This window comes from Bacillus rossius (genome assembly GCF_032445375.1).
Source record: "Bacillus rossius redtenbacheri isolate Brsri chromosome 9 unlocalized genomic scaffold, Brsri_v3 Brsri_v3_scf9_2, whole genome shotgun sequence".
Taxonomy (NCBI): Eukaryota; Metazoa; Arthropoda; class Insecta; order Phasmatodea; family Bacillidae; genus Bacillus; species Bacillus rossius.
The window spans coordinates 35,448,469-35,472,521 of NW_026962013.1; the positions used below are offsets into that span (position 1 = coordinate 35,448,469).

The following is a 24,053-nucleotide window of genomic DNA, read 5'->3' on the forward strand; positions in this document are numbered from 1 at the left end:
TAAAATGTCATCTCATTAATGCTCATTGAGACCAGATACCACTGGCTAGTTGTCTTAGTCTTAAAATATGATTTAAAAGACTCTAGCTGCCAGACAGATCATGCTGCAGCAAGAAGCATGCTATAGATGTTGGTAATATGATTGAAAGAGAGGAAGTAAGTATGTCTGACCATTTGGTATAGTAGTATGCACACCTAATTGATCAGTAAGTGTGGGCAATGGAACCATGGGTTTGTCTGTGTTGAGAACTGTGTGTTAGGTTGTGATTCCTGCCAAGCTGACTGTTGGTTGTGATAGATGGTAGGTCGTGGGGGTAGGTGCCGAGGTTTACCATAGCTCCTGTCGCAGGTGTGGACATGTGGGCGGGAAGTCCCGCTGCAGACGGGAAAGTGTGTGCGTTGTGCCGTGGACACTCCACACCACTGCAAGCGGTGTGCCGCCTGGTACTGCTCCCGGGACTGCCAGCAGGACGACTGGCTGCAGCACAAGGAGCGCTGCTGCCAACCGTCCATTTCCACGTGAGTCATCGGTGGGGTAGTTACGGGCGAGGGATAGGTGGCACTCGGCCAAAGGATGTATCTGTAGAGTAACTTCAACACTTTCTGCGTCAGTTCTGTCTTATTAATATAGTTATATTTGTGCAATATAACTTCATTAATGATTTAAGTTGTCCAAACTGGCCCATTGTCAGATTACAATTTTAGCATCAAAAGGGTGACAGCTGTCGTGTCTATCCTGGTCCCTAGGCCCGCTGTTGCCCATAGCCGTCTGGTCTGGGCATGAGTGTAAAAAAAGTGTTTTTGAGCAGTGAGCGCACCCGAGCGAGGCGGCAGGTGTGATAAATAACAGTGTAATCGGACCCGGACCGCATACTGTCTCTCACGCATTTCGTGCGTCCCCCTCCCCTGCTTCCCGCTCGCCGTGCGCCGGTGCGTGGGAGGCAGTCGTAGCTCGCCTGTCATCCGCGACGGACATGTCGTGAGTGGTTCGCCGTTTAGCAGCCAGTGCCTTAACGACATAGACAGAACTACGGACATACATAGATCAATCTAAATGGCGTCTCGAGCGGCCGACATCTCGAGGGGTCGCTGTTGTCCTGGCCCCCTGTTGCAAGCCACAAGGTGAGAACCCGTTTACTCCCTGAGTTTTAGGCTGGCCGGCGCTCTCATCACGACAGGGAATCACTCGCAACAGGGGTCAGAGAGCCAGGTGTCAAGGGATTAAAAATTCATGAAAAAGTATTAATTTAATTCTGCTGTCTTGAGTTTTCAGCAGACATCAAACAGCCAAACTATTTGTTCTAGGGTGGTAGGCAGAGGTACAAGTCTGTAGGATTCACGAGGGAGGTGGCCCGAAAAAATTTGGGTGGTGGGTAAGGGATGGGGGGCTGCTGCACTGTCTGAGAATTCTGAGCATGTGTTACTTAACCGACACAACTCATCTCTGGATACTTTTGGATATGTTGTACACTGCCCATATTTTGGCCTACATGCATGCAATAAGTAGGAAACTTATCAACTCTATTCCAGTCATAATTTTGAAAGCATAAGCGAGCCTCCTCAGTGAGGGGCTTTTAATTTGGTGAGGGTTGGTGAGGGGGGGGGGGGGGGGGGGGTTCCTGGTCCTCAGGGTTCTACGCCCATGGTGGTAGGTGATAACTAGAGACAAGTTTTTATGGTTTTATTTTTAGTCCAATTTCATTTTTATAATGGAGGATTTCGGTCTTATGGTTTTTATTTTTACAAAAGCTGATTTAATACTTATTTCACCAAAATAGTGGTAAAACTGATATGCTACTTTTTTACGATAAAATGATTTGTAATAAATTGTTCTAAAACAGATACATTCAGAACAATAAAAACTAATTAGTGAGCATTTGTGGTTTAAAAGTGATTCAATAAGAGATGCACTATAAAACAAATTAAATTAATTTTTCTGATCCATGCACTTTGGTACAACATTTCTTGAATTTCAAACAATAAAAGATTACTTTTTTAATGATTTGCATTAAGTTTTGGTTAAATGCTATTCCATGATTTAACTTGCATTTCGGTCCTACATGGAGTATTAACTTGTGTTTGAGAATGGTGCTGTGTTTGACATGGATTTCTGTGTTATTTTGGTTGTTTTGCAATTCACCTAGTGATAACTAAGCTAAGCACTTCTGAAGGGTTTAATATCAGTTTGTATTTAAAACCAGTTCTTTTGTCTGACGCTTGCTGCAGTGAAAGATGTTTATTCTGGTGTTTCGGTACCACAGCCTTGCAGGACCATCAGTTATTTTGGATTATTGAACATCGCTATAACTTTAGAAATTAAGACATAGTGCGTGGTATGTTTAAAACAAGTACTAGTATGATGCTCTATATAAAGAAAAATTACAATTATGTGTTAATCTTCTTCAACCTTCAATCTTTAACCTGCTAGAAAACGGGGAACGCTGTACTGAAATTAAAACTGGTTTTAATTGTTATAAAAGTGAGTGAACTATGAATGCCAGCAGCATAAAATGCTATTGAGTGGCCAAGGTCAACTACCATAATCCACTCAAAATCATCCGAACCCGAGTCGACTTGATTGGCGCAGATTACAGAACTTGTTGATGTCGGATTAAAGACCTTTCACTGTACGAAGGTAGTGCAGAATTGCAATGATGGTCTTCTGGTGTCTCTTCCTCCTTATGTTCCTTGGTTTATCCTGTAAGGGCAATGTAATTAATTTTAGAATATTCTTGGAAATAGTAGTTGCTGTAGTAGTAGTTGCTTGGTTCAGAGCAGTCTTAATTAAGAGTGAGTAACTGTAATTATTTTATTTCAGCTCTTCAAGTGTCTCAAATGGGCCAACCTCAAAGGTTAGTCATTTAAACTTTAAAGTTTGTGATACTGATTTGTTACAATAATCTTAAATAAATAAAGATTTTTTTTTCTAAGCCATAACATCTCATTCTGAATACTTCATCTGTGATTAAGATTAATAATTTAAGCATAACTATTGGAATAATAAGTTTTAGTATAACTTTATTTACATACACACAATCCGTACCTACCACTATTATACTTGGTGGACTTTTGGGACGTAAGGTCAGGTGATATATATATTACTCTTGGGCAGCTGTAATAAATGTAACTTGCCAGTGGTGACATTTCTAGAAATTTAATGCTGACCTCAGCATGTGGATAAAATAAGAAAAATTTCTATTATAATTGAGTGGAGTAACATGTTTTACAGCAAAGAGACTATACCTGTTTTATGGGTCAATTTATCTTAATATGATGGTACTTAAGCTTCTGTTTCATGGAGTTGGCTGTACTTACGTAGCAGATGCACCGAGTCCATATATTGGGTAGAATGTAATTGATAGGGGGGAGGTGGGTATCGCAAGTTCTGGAATGACTTGGTTTGACATAATTATGGAAGTTTGACTTCACACTTGCAACCATCGAAAGAGTATGCATAGGTCTCCTTTTATATTATGCAGTTTTAAAGTGATACAGTTAATCAAATTTTCTGTATTATGTGTTTTAGAAACTGCTTATACAAGGTTTGAGTTGATCAAGTGATTGTTTCACCCCCATGATGCCTGCAATAGGCATGGGGTGAGGAGATGGTGCATGGTGGTAGAAAACTTTACTTCCCGCCCTCCTTTATCTGCTTTATGTTATGGCTAGTGACACAGAAATTTTGTGAATTGCAAAAATCACGAAAAATTACTAAATTCCCCTCTTTGTAAGTTTTTTTTTTGTTGTGAAATTAAAACATTTTTAATGAAACACGAAGTTTGGCGCAAAATACAGCTGTTTTCACGAGCTGATAGATTCCATTTCTGAAAACATATATCATTTGTTATAGATTTGTAACACGTGAAACAAATTTCAATAACATAGTATTTTAGTATCTGAATGTAGTACTTTTTTTACCACAGCACAATTTGATATTTATGACTGCCTCAAATGCGATAATTTTGTCTTTGTCCATGCTCTTTGTGGAATTATACATATTGTGTATTAAATCATTGGTTATTTGGTTTAGAAGCAGAAGCGATGGCTTTGTTTACAATAAAAAATACACATTTTATATTATACCAGGCTTTGTTACTTTTCTTTAATTACGTAATGTGTGACAAATATATATTTTTTGTTCCAATTGGAGAAAAACTTTGTTTACTGGAAAATTTAATACTGAAATAACCTTACCTCTCGTTTGTTTACATTTTACGTTTGCATAATTTTAAAGTTTAAGCCAAGAAATATTTGTTAACATGGTGATAAAACATGTTTACAATGTGTTACGTATGTTGGCCCCATTCCTTTATTTATAGATACCTATTTAATTTGTTAATAGATCTATAAATGTACATATTATGTAGTTTATGCCAAATGTTAGGAATTATGTATTGCTTTTTTTATTACCTACCATGTGTCAATGATTTAACAGTAAGCTATTTTTGTTTGTTGGTAAATTTTATAAATGTAATAGAGATAATCTGGTGTATATTTAATCTGTAACTCTGAAGAAGAGCCTCTTTTCTGAACAAAAATAATAAAACTGCTTTTTATTATTAATTTCCTGACATATTTTTCAAACATTCTCTAACAAGATGCTGTGTTACTTCTAAAAGTTTACCATTTTAATTAAGAGTTGTGCCGATATTAATCTGCAGTAGCCGATTTTGCCAATATTTAGTTGAATCAGCGTTTATGCAGATTCACAATACGCTTGTCTATTTTTGGCCTATGTTACTGAAAAATGGAAGTGTCTGTCATAACCTAAAAATGTAAAAATCCACGAGTACCCTTTTCACTTTTCGTACTAGATACTTTGAACTTGCATCATTTCATAGCTACGTGTGCCAGCTGTACATATCAAACTTAGAAATCCTATGTTTTTATAAAGTTTTTGAATCTAGTACATCATAAATAAATATATCACCATCACAGTAAAGTTAGAAAAAACAACTTGATTTATTTAGAGCATGGCTACCAATACGAACAGTGGAAATTACCAACTGCTTGAACTGCAAAGAAATGTTAGAAATATTGTGATGGAGACATTTTTAAGTTAACTTACGTAAAATATTTAAAATGGAATATAAAAATAACAAAATAATTTAGGACTTCCCATAACGTAAATTACTTTTATGTTTCTCGAAAGTATCTATCGGTATACATTGATTGAGACGAAACTGTTACATTGTTGAAATATAAAAATTGTTATAATTAAGCAAAAAAAATATTCTAATACATATACATAAAATAAAATAGGAGACATGATGTATTGCTGATCTGATGATGTATCATACATAACAGTGAGGTTATGTTCGTGCATTCTCGTTTTATGGGCAGTTTTTTTTTCTTCTCAATGGTTAGTTTAAAAAGTGTGTTCAGATGAGTCTGAATGGACTGTAGGGAGTTTTGGAGTGCAGTGACTGTATTCTTTCAGTACGGTGCTTGCGTTAACTTGAACAGGCCAGATGTTTGTGCGAGGCAGAAGTACGTGGCATCTGTGGTGGTAGTGTTGTGGTCTGACGGGGCGTGGCGCTGCAGGGGGCAGCGTCTGGCGGACGGGGCCGGGGCGGGCTGTCCGTCAGCCTCCTGCAGCAGCTGGCGAACATCAGCGGCGCCCCAGAGTGCCCCGAGACTCCGGCGAAGCCCGCCTCCCAGCTGGAGGCGCTCCTGCGGCCATCGCGCTGCGACCAGTTCCTACCGTGAGTGCAACACATAAGAATTCCATCCAGATTTTTTAGGAATTGTCACACATTTTAATGGACTAATAGAAAAAAAATAAAGGAATTGTCCCTATTAAGTGTGGTATTGCAGTGCCGTTAGACCCTGGTGTGTTGCCTGCTCTTCTGTGCAGCGTGTGTGAGCTGTCTGTCGCGTTGAGGCTGTCGCGAGGCAGCACTGGCACGGGGAAGATGCTCCGGAGCTACGGGCAGGAGTTCACAGCCTTGCTGGACGGCAGCCCTGAGGATGTCGCTGCCATTACACGCATGCACGAAGAGATGATGCTGGGAGGCTGCAGCAGTGTGCCACAGAACATGTCAGTAGTTGTGGGCTTCACGGATGTTAAACCTCTTACCATGTACTAAAATATAGTTAGTACATACATAGTTAAGCAATAGTAACGTTTTGATTTAGCATATTTTTAAGCATCACATTTATCTTCTTTTTGTTGTTTCATTTGTATAGTAATTATTTAAGTTATTTTTATGTTTATATTATAATTTTTTACTTTTTTATTTGTGTATAACTTTCAAAGTGTTCAAATGTAACATCCCAGTTTTATAAACCATTAATTGCATATAATGTTTTTCAATTTATTGACGAAATATGATATTGTACCATGAATTAAGTTTTCTTAATGCCAAAAATTATATATTTATTTTTGGAAGAACAAAAGTAGTTATTTCATAGTTTGGATTTTGCTTGGTTTAAATTTTCTTGATGCCTGTTACCTGTTACTGTTATGAGTATATGCTAATGCTACGATGGTGTTTAAATCTTCAAAACTTCAATAATTACCTTCTATTTTTTTGTTTATTATTCAGAAAATGGATTTTAAAGCAAAATAATAGCCTCTGTAGTTGACTATGCTTTATTTTATTTACTCTGTAGATACTCTCTAAGAAAGTTTTGTTTTCACAACCAGCTACGTTGTGCTCAATATGTTTGTTTAGCTCTGCGGGTCATGCACGAGATTAAAAATTGAATCAATAAATTTGTAACAGTAAAAAACCAAATTTAACAAATTACTATATGTGATAGGTTGATTTGAGGCAGTCTTTGAGAATATGTATATGTAGTTTGAATTACAGATTAGAAAAGTGTAATTCAACCTAGAACTGCATAATATATTTACTTTTATTGAATTATTCTAAGTAGTCTTAAGAAACAAAATAAAGCACACTATTTACATCTTGAATTACACTATATTTTTGGTTTTTATTTGCTTCTCTTTTCATTACTTGTAGTTTCTGTGATTTATAGGTTTTGTAAGAAACAAAACTACATTTTTTAAACGTTACTGTGTTTCATTGCATAACTCTCACATGTATGCTAAACTCAAGTTTGACAAGTAGGGGTGTGATTTTTATATGAGAAAATAATTTTTGTTGAGGTTAATTTTTTTATAACAACAAAATATTCTGCATGGAAAGTGCATTAAACCAGAATATACAAAAGCATGCAAAACAATTTAAATGAATTATTCATCTAACAATTTGTTAAAAATAATCTTAGATTATGCATCAGTGGTTATTCATGAGTCTTTTTTCTATTGTACCTGCAAGAGAAAAAAAGCATTATCAACATTATGCAATAAGTATGTAGTTTAAATAAAACACAATACTTTTAAATCAAACGTTTTAACTCGCCAGACGTACTCAGCATTAAATATTTCCGTTCTATGTTTTTGTTCGCGGAATCATTGTCTTTGATGTCTAATCTCACACAAATTTTTCGTTCATGGAAAATTCATGATCAACTGGTCAGTTTCTATGTTGTTCAACATGAAGAATTACCTTTTTATTACCCTAGCTTGAAGCCTGCACTTTAATTATTGTCTTTTCCAATTATAACTAGTGAACTGCCTGACAGCAACTTGACAATTGTTTGCTGTCTCACAGTTCTTCGTTCTGTGATCTTTGACGAGTTCCTCTTTACTACCTACACAAAGAGCTCGGAATCTTAACAGTGAGAGCAAAAATATCATGCTATTTTTATGTGAGAAATTATTGTTTCAAAATTTAGACTCCCTAAATAATAGTATGATGATTATGCGAGTTTGATGATTATGCAATAAAATGCAGTGTTTATTTTGAGGGAAGGCAAGTGGCAAGTTTCAACTTTGGTTAAATGTTTCATTGTCATTAGGGGTGTGCGAATAGTGGATTTTGATGGTCGAATAATTTCGAATCGAATAGTAAAATTTTCGAATAGAATGCGAATAGTTTCGAAGTCGAATAGTTGTAATATATATATATTTTATGTTACTACACTGAACAATGGCGGGTTTTTATATATTTAGTTTATACAAGATATTTTCTGTGAATGAAACCACAAAAAAAAAGTTCACTTAGTATTTTTAAGAGTTATTGAGGACATGAATTTTTATTTCATATATAATAATATTTAATAATTGTTATCTATTTTATATTTGATGCAAATATTGGTCCGAATATAAGGCGACCATTTTTACATAAACGAGAAATGAGAAAATTGGAAGTCGCCTTATTTTCGCACCCACGACGTCAGCACCGCAAACATTAGTTCCAAGCTGAAAGCTACAGTAGAAACATTTTTAAACAAAATGTTCACGATTATTATATTAACAAAAACTTCGTTAGCTCACACGGGGAAAACGATAAATCCACCCAATATTGCAGTAATTCACAATTGTTTAACGTTGAAAATTAAAATATTTGTTCTTAAGTAAAAATGTGAATGTTGAAGCATCTCAAAATGGAAACATTTTATTACACATATCATATTTGTACTTTGTGTACAATCGCGTGTTAACATTTACGTTAATTTAATTTCAGATTTTTAACGGAAAATTTGTACTAAAATATCACAGCTATTTTCAGAACGATTGTTTACGTTTACAAAACATTTCGGAAGTAATGTTTAGAAATTCATGGTTGCCAACTGTCTTTCCACAATATTTCTTTGTTGTAAAACGAACATTACCGAACACGCACGAAGACGCCATATTTACAGGAATTTGGTACGTTGCTTCAAAAGCTATTTTAATAATTTCACAGTAATCCACTCTTTATTTATGTAAAAACCTCTCAAACAACATAATTATCTTAGATTATTCTTTAAAATTCATAGGACATAGACTCTCTGTCAGAGAGTAATATGGAAAAATATTCGCGGTCACGTCACCGAAGTTATTCATGGCCGTATGCTTCACCATGGCAGCTAGCCACTTGTTTTGTTCCGGCAAGCTGCATTCTTTGTTTGCTTTGTTACGTTTATCACACTACTAAATAGTAATACGTAGCTGTGAAACGGAAAGTTAAATGCGGTATACATAAATGCAAAAAGGATTTATCAACACAAAATGTATGTCTAATGAATTTTCACATTGATTTCTACCAAAATTATTTTTACATTTGTTTGGCCTCCTGAAACTGCAGGTCGCCTTATATTCGGGCATACGGTATTCGCAATTTTAAATTTTGCTATTCGACATACGAATGCGAATAGTTCGTCAGTTACTATTCGCAACTATTCGTGTTTACGAATATTCGCACACCCCTAATTGTCATTGAGGTTGTTAGATTGGACAAGTGTGTCTCAGCTTCAATACAGAACCTTAAACCGATGGTAGACGGTAGTCGTGCTGCAGGGTTGCTTGTGTAGCGCAGGCTCCACGAGGGAGACCTGGTGGCCGTGCTACCCGAGGCCACCGGCACGTGGAGCCGTGGACTCGTGCTGGAGGTGCGAGGGGCAGAGTGCGTGGTTGCGCTCTGCGACGTCGGCACCGTGGAGGTGGTCGCTGACGTCAGGCCGCTGCTGGACCCGTACCGGAGCATTCCCGAGCGTGTCGTCACCGTATCCGCGAGTCGGCCGTACACTCTTCCGTTCAAGGTCGGTACTCACCACCTTCACAATCATGTGGTAGACATGTTACAATCTCACTTCACAAGGGCTCGGTAAGCAATTAATTATGATTATGACTGTACACATCTTGTAATAAAAAATATTGATTGGAATAAAGATCATCAATATTTTCTGTCTTATTGCCAGTCTTTCACTCATACAGAATGATGACATTTAGAGATGTTACCTAATTGTGATACGTATGTTGTGTATTGGAGTGTTGGTGTTGCAGAAGAACACGGTGTTCTCGTACGAGGTGGTGAGCCACGAGGGTAGCGAGGCGACATGCGTCTTGACGTGCGAGAGTTCCGGGGAAACGCACACGGTGTCGGTGCTCCCTTGGCAGCCCCTCCCGGAGGACGCCGGCCTGAAGACGGTGTCCTTGGAGGACGGGAATCCCGTCGTTATGTCCTCCTTCTTTGACCAGCAGGACTTGTACCTGCGGCCTGCCACCAAGCAAAATGTGCTGCAGTATCACATTGTGCTGTCTGCTACCGCTGCGTACGCTGTCCTCCATGGTGCGTTAACACTTAACCTGCCTGTGGTTAGCGGTCAATTGAGAACTTTTCATAGTTTTATAGCCTACATTTTTTTACCTACTGTACACTTTCCTATCACTAATTTAAATCTGCATTTCTCATAACTAGGAGTAACGTTTTGATGAGCTTGATTCAATAAAATCTTTAAAATTATTTTCACAAATGGTTCAGTACTTTTCCAGTTCTTACTTTATTATACTATTAAATTATACATTTCACAAAAAAAACATATTTCAGTCACTAGCAGTTTGAATAAAATACAGTTTTAAAGTTACATATGTACCGTATTTACTCGCATATAGGTCGCGGCAATTTTACCAGATTTTATGAGAAAAAAATGAAGTGCGCCCTATATGTGAAGAAAATTTTTTTTTAAATTTTTGAGGAATTTTTTTTGCAATACAGTAGAATCCCGCCGATGCGACCCCCCTCTGATGCGTCCATTCCGTTTATACGACCGTTTTTTGAGAAACCGTGAAAAATTTGAGCAGAGAAAGTCGAAAATTTGAGTAAAATCGGCTGAAAAAAAAGCCTGTTACACTTTGTTGGGCGCTGTGTGTTCACGTTTATCTTGGCGAGAGCTGTACTGTAAGCAGGCAGGCATACAAAAGACGGCTAATAATAGATACCACCCCTCTAGACTGGCCATGCGGCAGTGTCTAGCCGAGCTCGGCGCGTCCACTATCGCACGAAAAGCCGTCTCTGTCATGTTATCTTACCCGCCCGCACGAAAAGCCACTGTGGTAGCTTCTGCGAGATATTTTACTGCATAGTTACTTTTCCATCTGCATTCGAACGTGTTTTTTTTTTTCTTTTTTTTTTTTACGCTGTGAAGGATTGTGGATAAGATAATTGCTTGAGCTGTCAAAATAAACATCGCTGACGGCAAGGGCGGGAGCGCATCCTGTCGGTCTGTCGCTGTGATTATCTACTCTAAAAACATGTCACAGTATTTCAGGATAGCATTGTTCTTATATCTTTCGTTTATAGCCGAATGTTTTCTACCTGTTCCACACAAGTTCCTTAGCCACGTTTTGAATGAAAATAACAACCAGTCGGCTAGCATAGCCGAACTCGCGTGACGTGAATTCACTTAACGTAAGTATTTATCGGAACCCATAACGAAAACCGCTGTAGATATAAAAAATCATAACAGCCCTTTTTTTTATTCGAAATTAAATTTACTACATTTTTTATTCTGTGCATTTTTTCAATACAAAGCACTGTTTTCGAGTTATAGTCTACAATTAAGACATTTTAAGAAGTCAGGAATCTAATTTGACTTCAATTTTCTATATTCGGTTATTACGAGTACTTGTTACAACAATTTATCACGCTATTATCAGCTCTCGTAGTAGCGGAGTTTTACAGTACCCGTTAACTCTTTCGTGCACGGCGCGCCGGCCGTTCGCGTCATTAAATTACCGGTGTGACCTATATGGGGGGAATCTTAAATACCAAATTCAAGACCTCAAATTATGGGTACGACCTATATGCGATGGTAACCTATATGCGAGTAAATATGGTACGTAGATATAAAAATGAGGCTAATTTTCTTAATTTATCTAAAAGCAGCTAATGGACTAAAGTAAATTAAATTTAGTAGATAAAAATTACACCTACATTCATACTTACCAATGTCACAATGAACGCTGTTAATGTCCACCAGCCTGCCTTCTCAATAGAATATCCAACTTTCCTCCATTTTCAGTGTAGTTTTCCATCAACAGCTACAATCACCAAAACCAGAAGGGGGAAAAAAAACCTGTTGATTATAATGCAAAAGCTATGTTTTGAAAAACTCTTAATTAGTGATGGGTCGAATCCCATTTTTCCCGAATCCAAATCTTGAATTGGAATCCCAAACAGTACTTCGAATCCACCCCTCGAATCCGAATCCAGATCTCAAAGGTTAATTATAAAATAATTTATAAGTTAAGAGAAAAAATAAAATTATGCAGAATTATTTAACCCTTTAAATTTTTATTTTAAAAAACAAGGATTTTGACACGGCCTGGATCAAGACGATTCCGTTTTTGGTCACATATGTTTCCTGCAGTGCTGAACAAACGTTCAGAGAACACTGTCGCAGGTGGTGAACAAAAATATTTTTTGGACAGTTTATGTAGCCTGGGTGAACACGCAGACTGAGTTTTCCAGTATTCGAGGATGTTTATTTCTGGGTTAACTGTAGGATCACGTAAGAATCTGGTCACTTCATCAATTGCTGTATTATATGACTTGGTGGATTTAAGGCATTCAGGCATTATCTGTGAGTACAGTGATTCATGTATCCACAGAAATAAGAAAACGAAATTCAACATCTGACGGAACAATATTTTGTAGTTACCAACTTGACATTTGTTTAAAGTCCCAAATGAAAATAAATGCTTTCCTGAAATATTTAATGGAAACTGAAAGGCGCCATCTTGGCTTCAATGGTTTTAGGCCATAAGAAATATTGTTGTGCGTCTTATAAAATTAAGCCTCACTAAAGCATAGTGATTAATATGTCCAGGGTGTCTACCGACCCTGGAAAACCTGGAAAACCTGGAAAAATCAGGGAATATTGTAATCAGGGAATAATCAGGGAAAAATCAGGGAATTTTTGTTTGGTAGGTTGTAGTAGGCAATACGTTTTTTGTTTATTGATCAGCTTGCATTGACGTAGCATCAAGTGTATCCCCTCTCATTTTTATTTTTGTATGGCAAATAATGAACAGTTCCCATGTCCATTTTCTTTTATTTACCATCGGATTCGGAAGTGGCGTCATATCACGTGATACAAACTGGTTCAAGCTGGTCTGTTATCCTGCTGACGTGATGTGCTTCCCACATTCGGATTATGCCGACAGGTGCATTTCATTTTAAGCATCTATGGATGCCCTCAACGTAAACTGGGCGTTTTCGTTAGCTTTGAAAATACGTATCACAGACACTTTTGGTGAATATTTGCCATCATTGCTAGAAATTGGTAGCTGTGGGCTTCATATGGTCCATGGTGCTTTCAAAACTGGAATTTCTGCTACATAATGGGACGTTGTTAGTTTTTTGAGGCACAGTTACTATTTGTTTAAGCATGTACCTGCAAGGAGGACAGATTACATTAGAATAACTGGATCAGAGCTTTTTCCCAAGACATTTTGTGCAATCAGATGGAATACTGCAGTTGCTGAGCATGCCATGAAAATGTTACCCCACCTAAAGAAATTTGTTAGTGAAGTTTCTATTTCATCTGTCTCTTTCAATGTAATGAAAAGTGCTTTTGAAGATAATCTTTTAGAAGTAAAATTGACATTCTTCCACTCTGTGGCATCAGAGCTGGAATTGTTTCGTACATTGTTCCAAAGTGAAGCACCCATGGCACCTTTTCTCTATGATTCACTGGTAGACATTTTATTAGCTTTGGTAGGAAAGTTTTTGAAACTAGAGGTACTGAAGAGCTTTAGGTAGAAACGCAATGTATCTCGATTGGATGTTGATAACCAGGAAAATCTATTGACTGCTAACAATATCAAGTTGGGTTATGCAGTATGCTATGACATCAAGAAAGAGAAAGTACCAGAAAAGTCTGTCCTGTTACTGAAAAATGATGTTAGGACTTGTCCAAAGGTTATGGTAAAAAAAACTTCAAGACAAGAGTCCCCTGAAGTACAGACTTACCAAGGGAATTTCCTGCTTATGTCCGTCTGTGGCTTTAAATTCGGGTGTGAGGAAACAGCGTTTGAAGTGCAGTTCAGAATGTTGTCTTCAAAACAGGTGGCTATCAGGACAAGAAGCTGATAACATTGAGCAATCATATGAGTTGGTATGTTCCTTGCAAGATTCTGTAGCACTGTTCTCGTCTTTTTCTCGAAAAGACGGGCGCCTTGATCACTTGTGGATGCTCATTCTTAAGGCACATACAGTAGCTGCCAAAACAGACCTTCTATAGTTTGTGAGGATGATGTTGGTACTTTCCCATGGAAATGCATAATTGGAAAGAGGATTTTCAGTGAATTCTAATCTGCTAACTGAAAACTTGCAGGAAGAAACACTGATTGCACAAAGACAAGTGTACAACTTTTTTCAACGTTCTGGCGGTGTAGAGCATGTTGATATCACCAAGTCCATGTTACAGTATGTAAGAAATGCTAGTTGTAGGCGTAAGGAAGCCCTGCAAACAAAACAAAAAGAAAAGGAAGCTACAAACAAGAAGAAGGCAGAAAAAAGAAGAGTTGAAGAGGTGATCAAGGCATTGCAGTTGAAGAAGGCTCGATGTTGGATTTGGCTCATTCTGAAGCAAGTGCAATAGATGCAAAAGTTGATTCACTGCAAAATTGATGGGAGCTTCCTTTCACTAATGTTTTTGCAAAAGTAAGTGTGTGAAATATTTGTAGCAGCATGTTTTATTTGCCATCAAGTGAGTCACTTTGGCCTCATCTGGAAGAAGGTAATTTTTTTACAAATTTAAGTGAGTTGAAATACTTTGATACCTGTCAATGTACTGCTATGCAGTTTTTTCAGTTTCGTGGAATGTCGTAATTGTGTTACAGAAAACCTGGAAAATTCCATTTTATACCTGGAAAACCTGGAAAAATCAGGGAATTTCATTTACTAGATCTGGTAGACACCCTGTATGTCCGAAGTTAAAAGTGACGGGGTGTTTTCTCTAGTTTACCCATTAAATTTCTTTATATTAATATTAGTTATTTTTTGTGTTGCTCAAAATGATTGGCTAACAAATTCATTGATTGGCCATCATGGAATTCTCAGATAATACATATTTTAACGTTGGTAGTCTACACAAACCAAACTTGGTCCTAAAAAAATTCATAAATAGAATGTGAATCAGAATATTTAAAATTGAATCGTGATTAAAATAATAATTGTATAATGTATTAATTTTTGTCATTCATTATTTCATTGTTATTACTACATGTGTGACCGTAACTTGTGATGAAAGTTGGTGTAACGGCTCGTCTTCGCTGCCGTTGACGGGTCCTGGTCACTGTGCCTCGGCACAGTGCTACCGCCCCTGGTGTACCGCCCGCCCCCAACATACAAGGGGAGGGGGGGGGGGTGCCGTTTATCGGGAATTACCGAAGGCGAGTTAACAATAACGCGCATTACGTACTTTTGAACCCATTTATTAGGATTACTCCTAAACACAAACACCGCGTGTCGCGCGACTGTGGGTCCACCCGCGAGCGAGGTGTCATGAGCGCAAGTCCGTCCTCTCTCAGTGGCTGCCTCCTCCCGACTCCCCCCGGCACCTCGCCGACGCCACAGTTTTGCGCCGCGCGGCGACCACTAGCCAATGGCGTGCAGGGAGCTACCGGGTGGGACTACACGAACGACCCACTGGATGCACACAAGACCTTACAATCACTCTCCCCTTCGAAGAGTGGAGCCCACAGCGACACTCACGTCAACATACAATACACGACATACAGTAAAAGTACCACATATGAACAATGGTTCTATTGTTCTGTTACACTTGGCTCTCTGGCATGGGGCCATACAACCTTGACTTCTGAAGCAGTCACTTCTTTTAAGTCTGTGGAACAATCTTTCACTAGTTTAGCCAAGTAGCACCTTTTAAAAACAACAAACAGGATAACTACCATAATACTAATAAAACCCACTAAGCTTACACTGATAATACTGAGGGTACTAACTACACTGGACTCAGGCTTACGTACTAGATGCATGATTCGACTATATGGTACACTATATTCATTACTCTGTAAATACTCGTCAATTTCTGACAGCAGGTTTTTGTCTTCTGAAGTATCTATTGGTAACCAACCAAATAGTTTTTCTGATGTGACCTCTAGCCTAAGGTCTGGTATATGCAAAACAGGATAAGTGACATTCCAATGCATCACATCAGTTATCGTGGCAAGAGCTTTAAAACGGTTTGACATCAAATCACAGTGAGAAGCATTCTCTATCATTCCATTACCAAATATGGTTTTACTTATAGGAGGCCAGGTCAACTTAGCACTTTTACATACAAAAGTAATATCAACTGGATCAGTTACTGCAAATAACCAAGTAGAGTGAGCTCTTTTAAAAAATGGTTTTGACAATTTCACAATGTTGACAGGGCACAAGTTAGTTACATTCTTGCCTAGGAACAAACTAGTTTCACAGGATGGCTCACTCCGGTCGTACAACACAAAGTCACTTTTACATAGGGTAACACCATGTGTTCGGCAGTTTTCTAGGCTATGACGGTTGAGCAAACTGTAGTAATTTCTATCAGAGCTTAATAACAAAAAATCATGTGTGACGAATTCAGCATGTTGCTTTAAATTACGAACAAATACAGGATAAGGGTGTAACTCATATAATTCAAAATTTGTTACTTCATTTCCAAGCGGTACTGATATTACAAGCCTCAACAACTCATCATGAACTACTGCTTGAACTGTTGACAACCCATAATAAATATGCAAATTAGCTGCTTCCACGGTTGCGATCATGTGAATAGGTAGAGTTAGGCTATCACTTATCAAGGTCAAAATGTCTATAAACATACTTGGCTTAATGAGCGCACTACTAAGTTTATGATTAACGCTGTTCTCAATAGCTTGACGTAAATTGCTAGATTCAAAACGTGCATTAGTAAGTGCTTCGCTAGCACGCAACAATATACCCTGCAAATCTAGCCTAGAATGCATGACAAATGCATTTTGTAACAATTTTTCTACATTACTACTAATATTCTGGTACCAATTCTCATAGTGACTAACATAATCTGTCGCGATTTTTCTAACAATCTGGGTGTTATCTACAATGCGCTTTTCTAGATGTTTCAGAAGAATTACATTATTAGAGACATCAGAAGCTAGATTCTTAGAATTCGAATCAACATTATCGAGGAGCTTACTCAAATGCTCAATATCAGCAGAAGTTGCAGTGCCAAACATAGCTTTTAAAGCTTTACCACCTAGGTTAAACAATCCTCTTTTCTTCCTGACTTGAGTATCGTCCTCTGGATGCAAATAGGTGAAGCTATTAACTTCTGCTTTGAAATAATCATAGGCACCACGCAACTGGGACTATGCAAGATAAAAATTATTGTCATAACTACTATCATTATTCCGGGACTCATTTTGGTGTATACTATAAACTAGGTCTAACATGTCACCTAACAGCTTACACTCCTGAGACAAGGCAGAAATATTAAAATTAACTACAACTAAGTACTCACTGTCTGACACGATTACATCACTATGACGCTCAAACACAATACTTACATTAGACTGACGCACTTGGATTTCCACTGCTAAGACAAAACAAAAGATAAAGATGTTACACAGCACAGCACACACAGATATCATTTCACGGACGTCTTCGCAGGTTGTAGGGGATGGGCGGTCTCACCGATGACGGTGGTGGCTTACGGGAGGGCACCTTCGATGTTGCTTGGCGTTGCCTTGGCAAAGCAACGGCATCTGCAGCAGGAGGTTGCAACTTCTTGACTGCAGGTGCTGCTGGTGGTTGTTTCCGAGGTCTCCCTCTCGGACGGTCGTGGTCGACAGACACAGAAGGTGGAATGGCTGTACCCGTGTACGGCTTCACTCGATTAACGTGAACGGTGATAGAGCGGAAAGGCAGCTGCAGCTTGAGGGTCACTGGCGAACACACCTCAATGACTGGATACGGGCCTTTCCACGCTTGCTGAAATTTCTTCACCTGGTTCTTCTTTAATACTGGGTTGCTCAGGAACACGAGATCGCCAATCCTGTACTTTACTGGCACGGCCTTCTTGTTGTACTGCGTAGCTTGCTGTAAGAATGCGGTGTGGTTGCGTTGCTTCACTGCTTTCCACACGTCGCGCAGTTTTCTTGCGAACTCGGCGACATGGCTGTTGCCAACTGACGGAGGTACAGTCAGGTGCTCATAAGGAGTGGACATCTTCATTCCATGGACTACCTCGTATGGGCTTAGCTGAGTGCTGGTGTGCACTTGGCTGTTGTATGCGGTACACACATATGGCAAATATACATCCCAATCATCATGACGGTTACTGACATAATGGCTAATCATTTTAGCAATGGTCCTATGTACACGTTCTGTTCTTCCATTTCCTTGCGGATGCCCTGGAGTGGTTCTCAACTTCTTTACATGCAACAACTGGCATAATTGTGTCATTAGTTCTGAAAGGAAATTAGTTCCTTGATCCGTGATAATGGCATCTGACACACCAAATTTCAAAATCCAGTCAAACACAAAAGTTTTTGCTATGGTTTCTGCTGTTTCGCCAGGAATAGCTCGCATTACCAAATATCTGGAAAAGTGATCAATTATTGTCAAAATGTAGCGGTTACCATTGGCAGTTTTGGGCATTGGTCCCACAATATCTAGACCTAATCTCTGGAAAGGTCTTCCAGTTTCCGGAAGTTCCACAAGATTAGCACGGGTTTTTCCTTGGTTAGTACGGCGATTACAAGGTATACAGGATATTACATAATTGTCTACCATTTGTTTTCTATCTTTCCACCAATATCGTTCGGCAACTTTTCGGTTGGTAGCTTTCTTACCTCGATGACCAGCATACACGGAGTCATGACACTCTTTTAAGATCTTGTTTTGTTGGGACTTTGGGACAACTAACCTTAACCCCAAACGAGTCTCTCTAAATAGGAGACCATTTCGTTCGACAAATTTTGCCTGCTGCCTGTATCCCTGGCACTCCTCATCTTGTAGTTGTTCGACTGCCAGACTTTCTTCAGCACTAGCATCTACATTGCGCACTCGCCGGCTCATACAGTCTGCATTACCATGTTTTCTACCTGGGCGATGCTGTACTTTGTAGTTATACTCACTTAGCTGAAGAGACCACCTCATTAGTCTGCCACTAGGATCCTTAAGACCTAACATCCAAGTAAGTGCAGCATGGTCTGTGACTATTGTGAATTCGCTTCCAACCAAATAACAGCGAAAATGCTTAACACTCCAGACAACAGCTAACAGCTCTTTCTCAGTGACTGAGTAGTTCATCTCAGCTCTATTTAGCTGTTGAGATGCATAGGCTACTGGGTGTTCCTCCCCATCTATCACCTGTGACAAAACACTACCAATGGCGAATTGACTTGCGTCGGTGGCCAATATGAAAGGCTTACTAAAATCAGGGTAAGTAAGAACTGGGGATGCTATGAGCATCTGCTTCAAGGCTAGAAAAGATTCTTCACACTCTTGTGTCCAGGTAAACTTCATACCCTTTTTGAGTAAACAGGTCAGAGGTTTCGCTATGACAGCAAAATTCTTCATAAATCGCCGGTAATAATTACATGAACCTAGGAAACTTTGTAGCTCCTTCACGTTGGTGGGACAGGGGTAACTCTGTACTGCCTCTACAAGTTTCGGGTCAGGTCTCACTCCTGAGGAACTTATCACATGACCTAAGTATCTAACTTCCTTTACTGCAAATTGGCATTTTCCTAATGATAGTGACAAATTGGCTCAGTCTAATCTTTCAAAAACTGAGTCCAGGCGTTCTATGTGTTGCTTCATGTCTTTGCTGAAAATTATCACATCGTCAATGTACACCATACACTGTGAAGGTGTCAAGCCTCGTAAAACACTGTCCATGAGCTTCTGGAATGTAGCAGGGCCATTAATCAATCCATACGGCAATCGGACGTATTTGTACACACCTGTTGTCGTAATGAAAGAGGTCTTGGCTTGATCATCAGGATGCACCCCTATCTGGTGGTATCCGCTGGTGAGATCCACAACTGAGAAAATTTTGCACTGTCCTAAGTTATCTAGGGTCTCCACAATGTTGGGCAATGGATATACATCTGGGACAGTCAGTGAGTTCAGGGAACGATAGTCGACACAAAACCTAAATTTAGGCTCTCCAGTTTCCGATTTCTTCTTAACAATGACAATAGGAAAAGCCCAAGGAGGATCTCCGGACTCTCGTGGTACTATAAATCCAGACTGCAGCTGTTCTTCCACCATGTTCTGCACTAACTGTTGCTGTTGAAAAGGCACACGGTAAGGTTTCAAGGAAATAGGCTTGTGGTTCCCTGTATTAATACGATGTTGTACCAAAGGTGTTACTGGCAGATTCTCTCTCTCTCTAAAAATATGTTGGTACTTCTGTAATAATGGCTTTAGCATCTGTGCATCTTCACCTGACAAATGACTTAACTTACTGGAAAAATCTATTTCTGCTTCGTGAGCATTAACTCGACCACATAATTTCAAATCTTGCGAAAACTTCGACTGATTTATGTTTTCTCTAACGACTGACTTGTCCTCATCACACGAACAAGACAGGACGGCTTCTTTATTCAGCAGCTCTACTACTGCTACCTGGGTACCTCGAGGAATTTCTACCTCAGCACGACTCATGTTTACCATGTTCACTAGCGCTTCTACTTTTCCTTCCTGAGCATTAACTGTAGTAATGCTTCTAGCCACATAGCAATGCTGATTATTCAACACATCGCAACCCTTAACAGGTTCTGATAACAGGGTACAGTTATCTCCTCTACGAACATTAGGGAGCGGGACCATAACACAGACAAGTTTTCCTGTACCTGGCGGTAATTTCTCGGCAGCTGCTAGATGTACTGGGGACGGTGTAAGTAGTTCTGGACCAGATGGGTTGATCACTCCCAAGTAACAGTCCTTTACACGTACTGTCTGCCCATCAGATCGCTGACCCAGGGAGTACAATTTATTTCCCAGCGTCAGACTCTGTTTTGCTACATCTATAGTTGCTCGGTGAAGTGTCAAGAAATCTAGCCCGATAATCCCATCATAACGTTTGCAGTTGTTCTGGACGACTTGTACAATCATCTCATAGGCTATTTCACCTAACTGTACAGTAACAGTCGTGACTCCCAAGTTCTTTAGCTTGTAACCCGAAAGGCCTGAAATACAAAATTTAGGCTCTCCAAGATTCGTCAAAGCTGCATCTCCAACGACATGTTGCCACATAAGTGATACTTGAGCGCCAGTATCTATTAACAACTTGAGTGGTCTACCTCCATAACTCACAACTACTGTCAAATCCTCTAAGTCATTGTCAGACACTGTCGCGGGTATACACTTCACTGAGGACTGGGACTCGTGGCTAGTCCAGTCCTGTAAGTGTTTAACTTACCCTTTTCATGCACAGGAGAGTTTGGCTTAGAGGCCATCATCCCTTTGTTAGGACACTCCCTCACCAGGTGTCCTGACTTCCCGCAACCAAAGCATGCTTTCGCCCTCTTGCGGCAATCTTTCAGCTTGTGACCTACCTTGTTGCAGAAAAAGCATTTCCCCACTACTCGGTTCAAGGCAAATACCGACTTACCGGTGTTCTCGGGCTCTTTACCAGGGCGTTTATCTGCTTCAACTACATTAATCGCGGACTCAACGGCCTCTTTAAATGTTTGTGGGCGAGAAATACGTGTTAACTTGCCTACCTCACCCTTTAAACCATTCAGGAAAGCATCCAGAGCTCTCTGGTCAGCCTCGTGTTTAATGGCTTCATTTCTTTCGTCATTAGGACCTAATTCATATGTGTTAGCATTTATTTTGCGTATCCGGTCAGCAAACTGTTCAATGGATTCATGGTCAAAGATTTTGAGACGGCTCAATTGTTCGCGATAGAAACGAGTCGTGTGCTTCCTGCCAAAACGTTCCAAAAGGTGTTTTTTAAGCTCTTCAAAGGCGGCAGCTTCTTGACATGCACTGTCAGCAAGAACAAAATCTAAAGCTTCACCTGCGAGCCTGAGCTTCACGAAGGCGAGCATCTCACTTTCCGACCAGCCACATACCTTGGCAGCTTGCTCGATTTTAATGAAAAATATTTTAACATTATCTTCCGGCCTACCACTGAATATTGGGATCGTGGGCAATAGAGTGAAATTTCGTACGGGTGCAGAAACAGACTGAGACATTTCCTGATTATTTTCACTTACAGTCACGGGTGTACTTGTGGAATTTCTCCTTAGTTCCGTATTTTCGCGCTCTAGGTGTTCAAGGCGGGACGTTAACAAATTCAGGGCGGCTTGCAGATCAAGCTCGCGGCCTTCCAGCTGCACGGTTGATGCCATGGTAACTAGATTGTAGAGTATATCAGGAAAGAATACCTCACCTCATTCCAGCGATGTCGAGATCCAGACTGCATGAACTGGTCATGGTGTTCGCGGATGCACCGCACGTGGTGAAGCCGGGCGCGGTTGGACTCTAGCTCGGCAGCGCGGCGAGTCTCGCGTAGCGCGGCAGGATGCAACCCGAGCGCGCGCGCGATAGCCAGCTTGCACGGCGGCCGGACGGATGCAGACGTGGCGCGACAGCAGGGACGGCCGGCGACGACTGTCTCGCGGCACGGTAACGTAGGCTCTTGCATGGCCGCGTCCACGCCCGCATACAGTACTTGCATTCAATAGTACCTGCGACAACTTTTGTCGAACCGAAACACAGACATCTTCCTTATACAGCGCGGCGCGGATGCGCGTGAGACAACTTTCTGCAACCCGATAAACGATAGCACGAGGCGGTGGAATCCCACTTCTGACACCAAATTGTAACGGCTCGTCTTCGCTGCCGTTGACGGGTCCTGGTCACTGTGCCTCGGCACAGTGCTACCGCCCCTGGTGTACCGCCCGCCCCCAACATACAAGGGGGGGGGGGGTGCTGTTTATCGGGAATTACCGAAGGCGAGTTAACAATAACGCGCATTACGTACTTTTGAACCCATTTATTAGGATTACTCCTAAACACAAACACCGCGTGTCGCGCGACTGTGGGTCCACCCGCGAGCGAGGTGTCATGAGCGCAAGTCCGTCCTCTCTCAGTGGCTGCCTCCTCCCGACTCCCCCCGGCACCTCGCCGACGCCACAGTATTGCGCCGCGCGGCGACCACTAGCCAATGGCGTGCAGGGAGCTACCGGGTGGGACTACACGAACGACCCACTGGATGCACACAAGACCTTACATTGGCATTATTGTTGTATTACTAAGTAACAGATTTCTCGGTAAAGACCCTTTGTGTCGCCCCCCTTTCAGCTGTCACATTTGTCACTCTTTAAACTTGAGGGGGATGTCCTGACTTCTGCTTCCCGTCTCCCTTTGTTTGTTTCCACCCGCCAACGCACGGCAGGCGCCTGGCGAGTGACGTCTCTGGATGGCATTCGTCTGAAGAGGAGGGGGGGGGGGCCTACCCAAAATTTATGTGTGCAAGGTCAGCACGATCTTATCTTTCTCTCTTCGCTAGGCAGTGCTGGATTTTTTAAGCGGAGACACTAATTCGAAGACGGCCGGCCCTTCCGTGAATAGATTATTAGGGTTTATTTTTTTTTACAGGATTTCAATTATCCGGGCAACGGCGGTTCCCAATTAACACGAATACACGAATAATGGGGAGTTTACTATTTTTTATCCATCTGCTGCCAAGGCGCAGTAAGCCTCGGGAGATGTTACGTCACATGACCTTGGCCTTAACCCAGCTGCACGCCGGTGTCTGAGAAGCTTGACAAGACCTTCCGGGCTTTTAATCGCTAGTCCGTGAAATTTGGTAATCCGTGATTATCTCGGTCCCGACCATCACGTATAACGAGGTTCTACTGTACCTCAATAGGATGTGTTCCAAGGAAAACGTAAACAGGCCAAGTAAATTGTAAGCATTTAAGTTTTTAAAGTACTACATTTACATCAATATTTTTCCTCGAATCCCGAATCTTTTCCCTCGAATTTTGAATCTTTCCCCTCGAATTTTGAATCTTTCGAATACTAGAGATTCGGTGGGATTCGAGGATTCGAGGATTCGACCGGCCCATCCCTACTCTTAATTCACTGTATTGAAATTCACTTCTTAACTCTATAATTCTTTAGTGATAAAATGCTGTTTTTGTATGATTTCTAAATTGCTTTATGTTAATAAAATTATATCAACTCTCTTTTGTAGACT

General features: G+C 40.2%; 1 protein-coding gene across 1 annotated transcript in view; it reads left to right on the top strand.

The window, feature by feature from the left end:
- LOC134543175 (uncharacterized) overlaps positions 1-24,053 on the top strand; it is a 53,075-nt gene that overhangs the window by 9,958 nt on the left and 19,064 nt on the right. The window contains exons 8-13 of the mRNA XM_063388059.1: positions 349-518; positions 2,818-2,851; positions 5,544-5,704; positions 5,857-6,039; positions 9,374-9,596; positions 9,841-10,126. Of these exons, the coding sequence (XP_063244129.1) occupies positions 349-518; positions 2,818-2,851; positions 5,544-5,704; positions 5,857-6,039; positions 9,374-9,596; positions 9,841-10,126 (1,057 nt within the window). The remainder of the gene's footprint in view (positions 1-348; positions 519-2,817; positions 2,852-5,543; positions 5,705-5,856; positions 6,040-9,373; positions 9,597-9,840; positions 10,127-24,053) is intronic.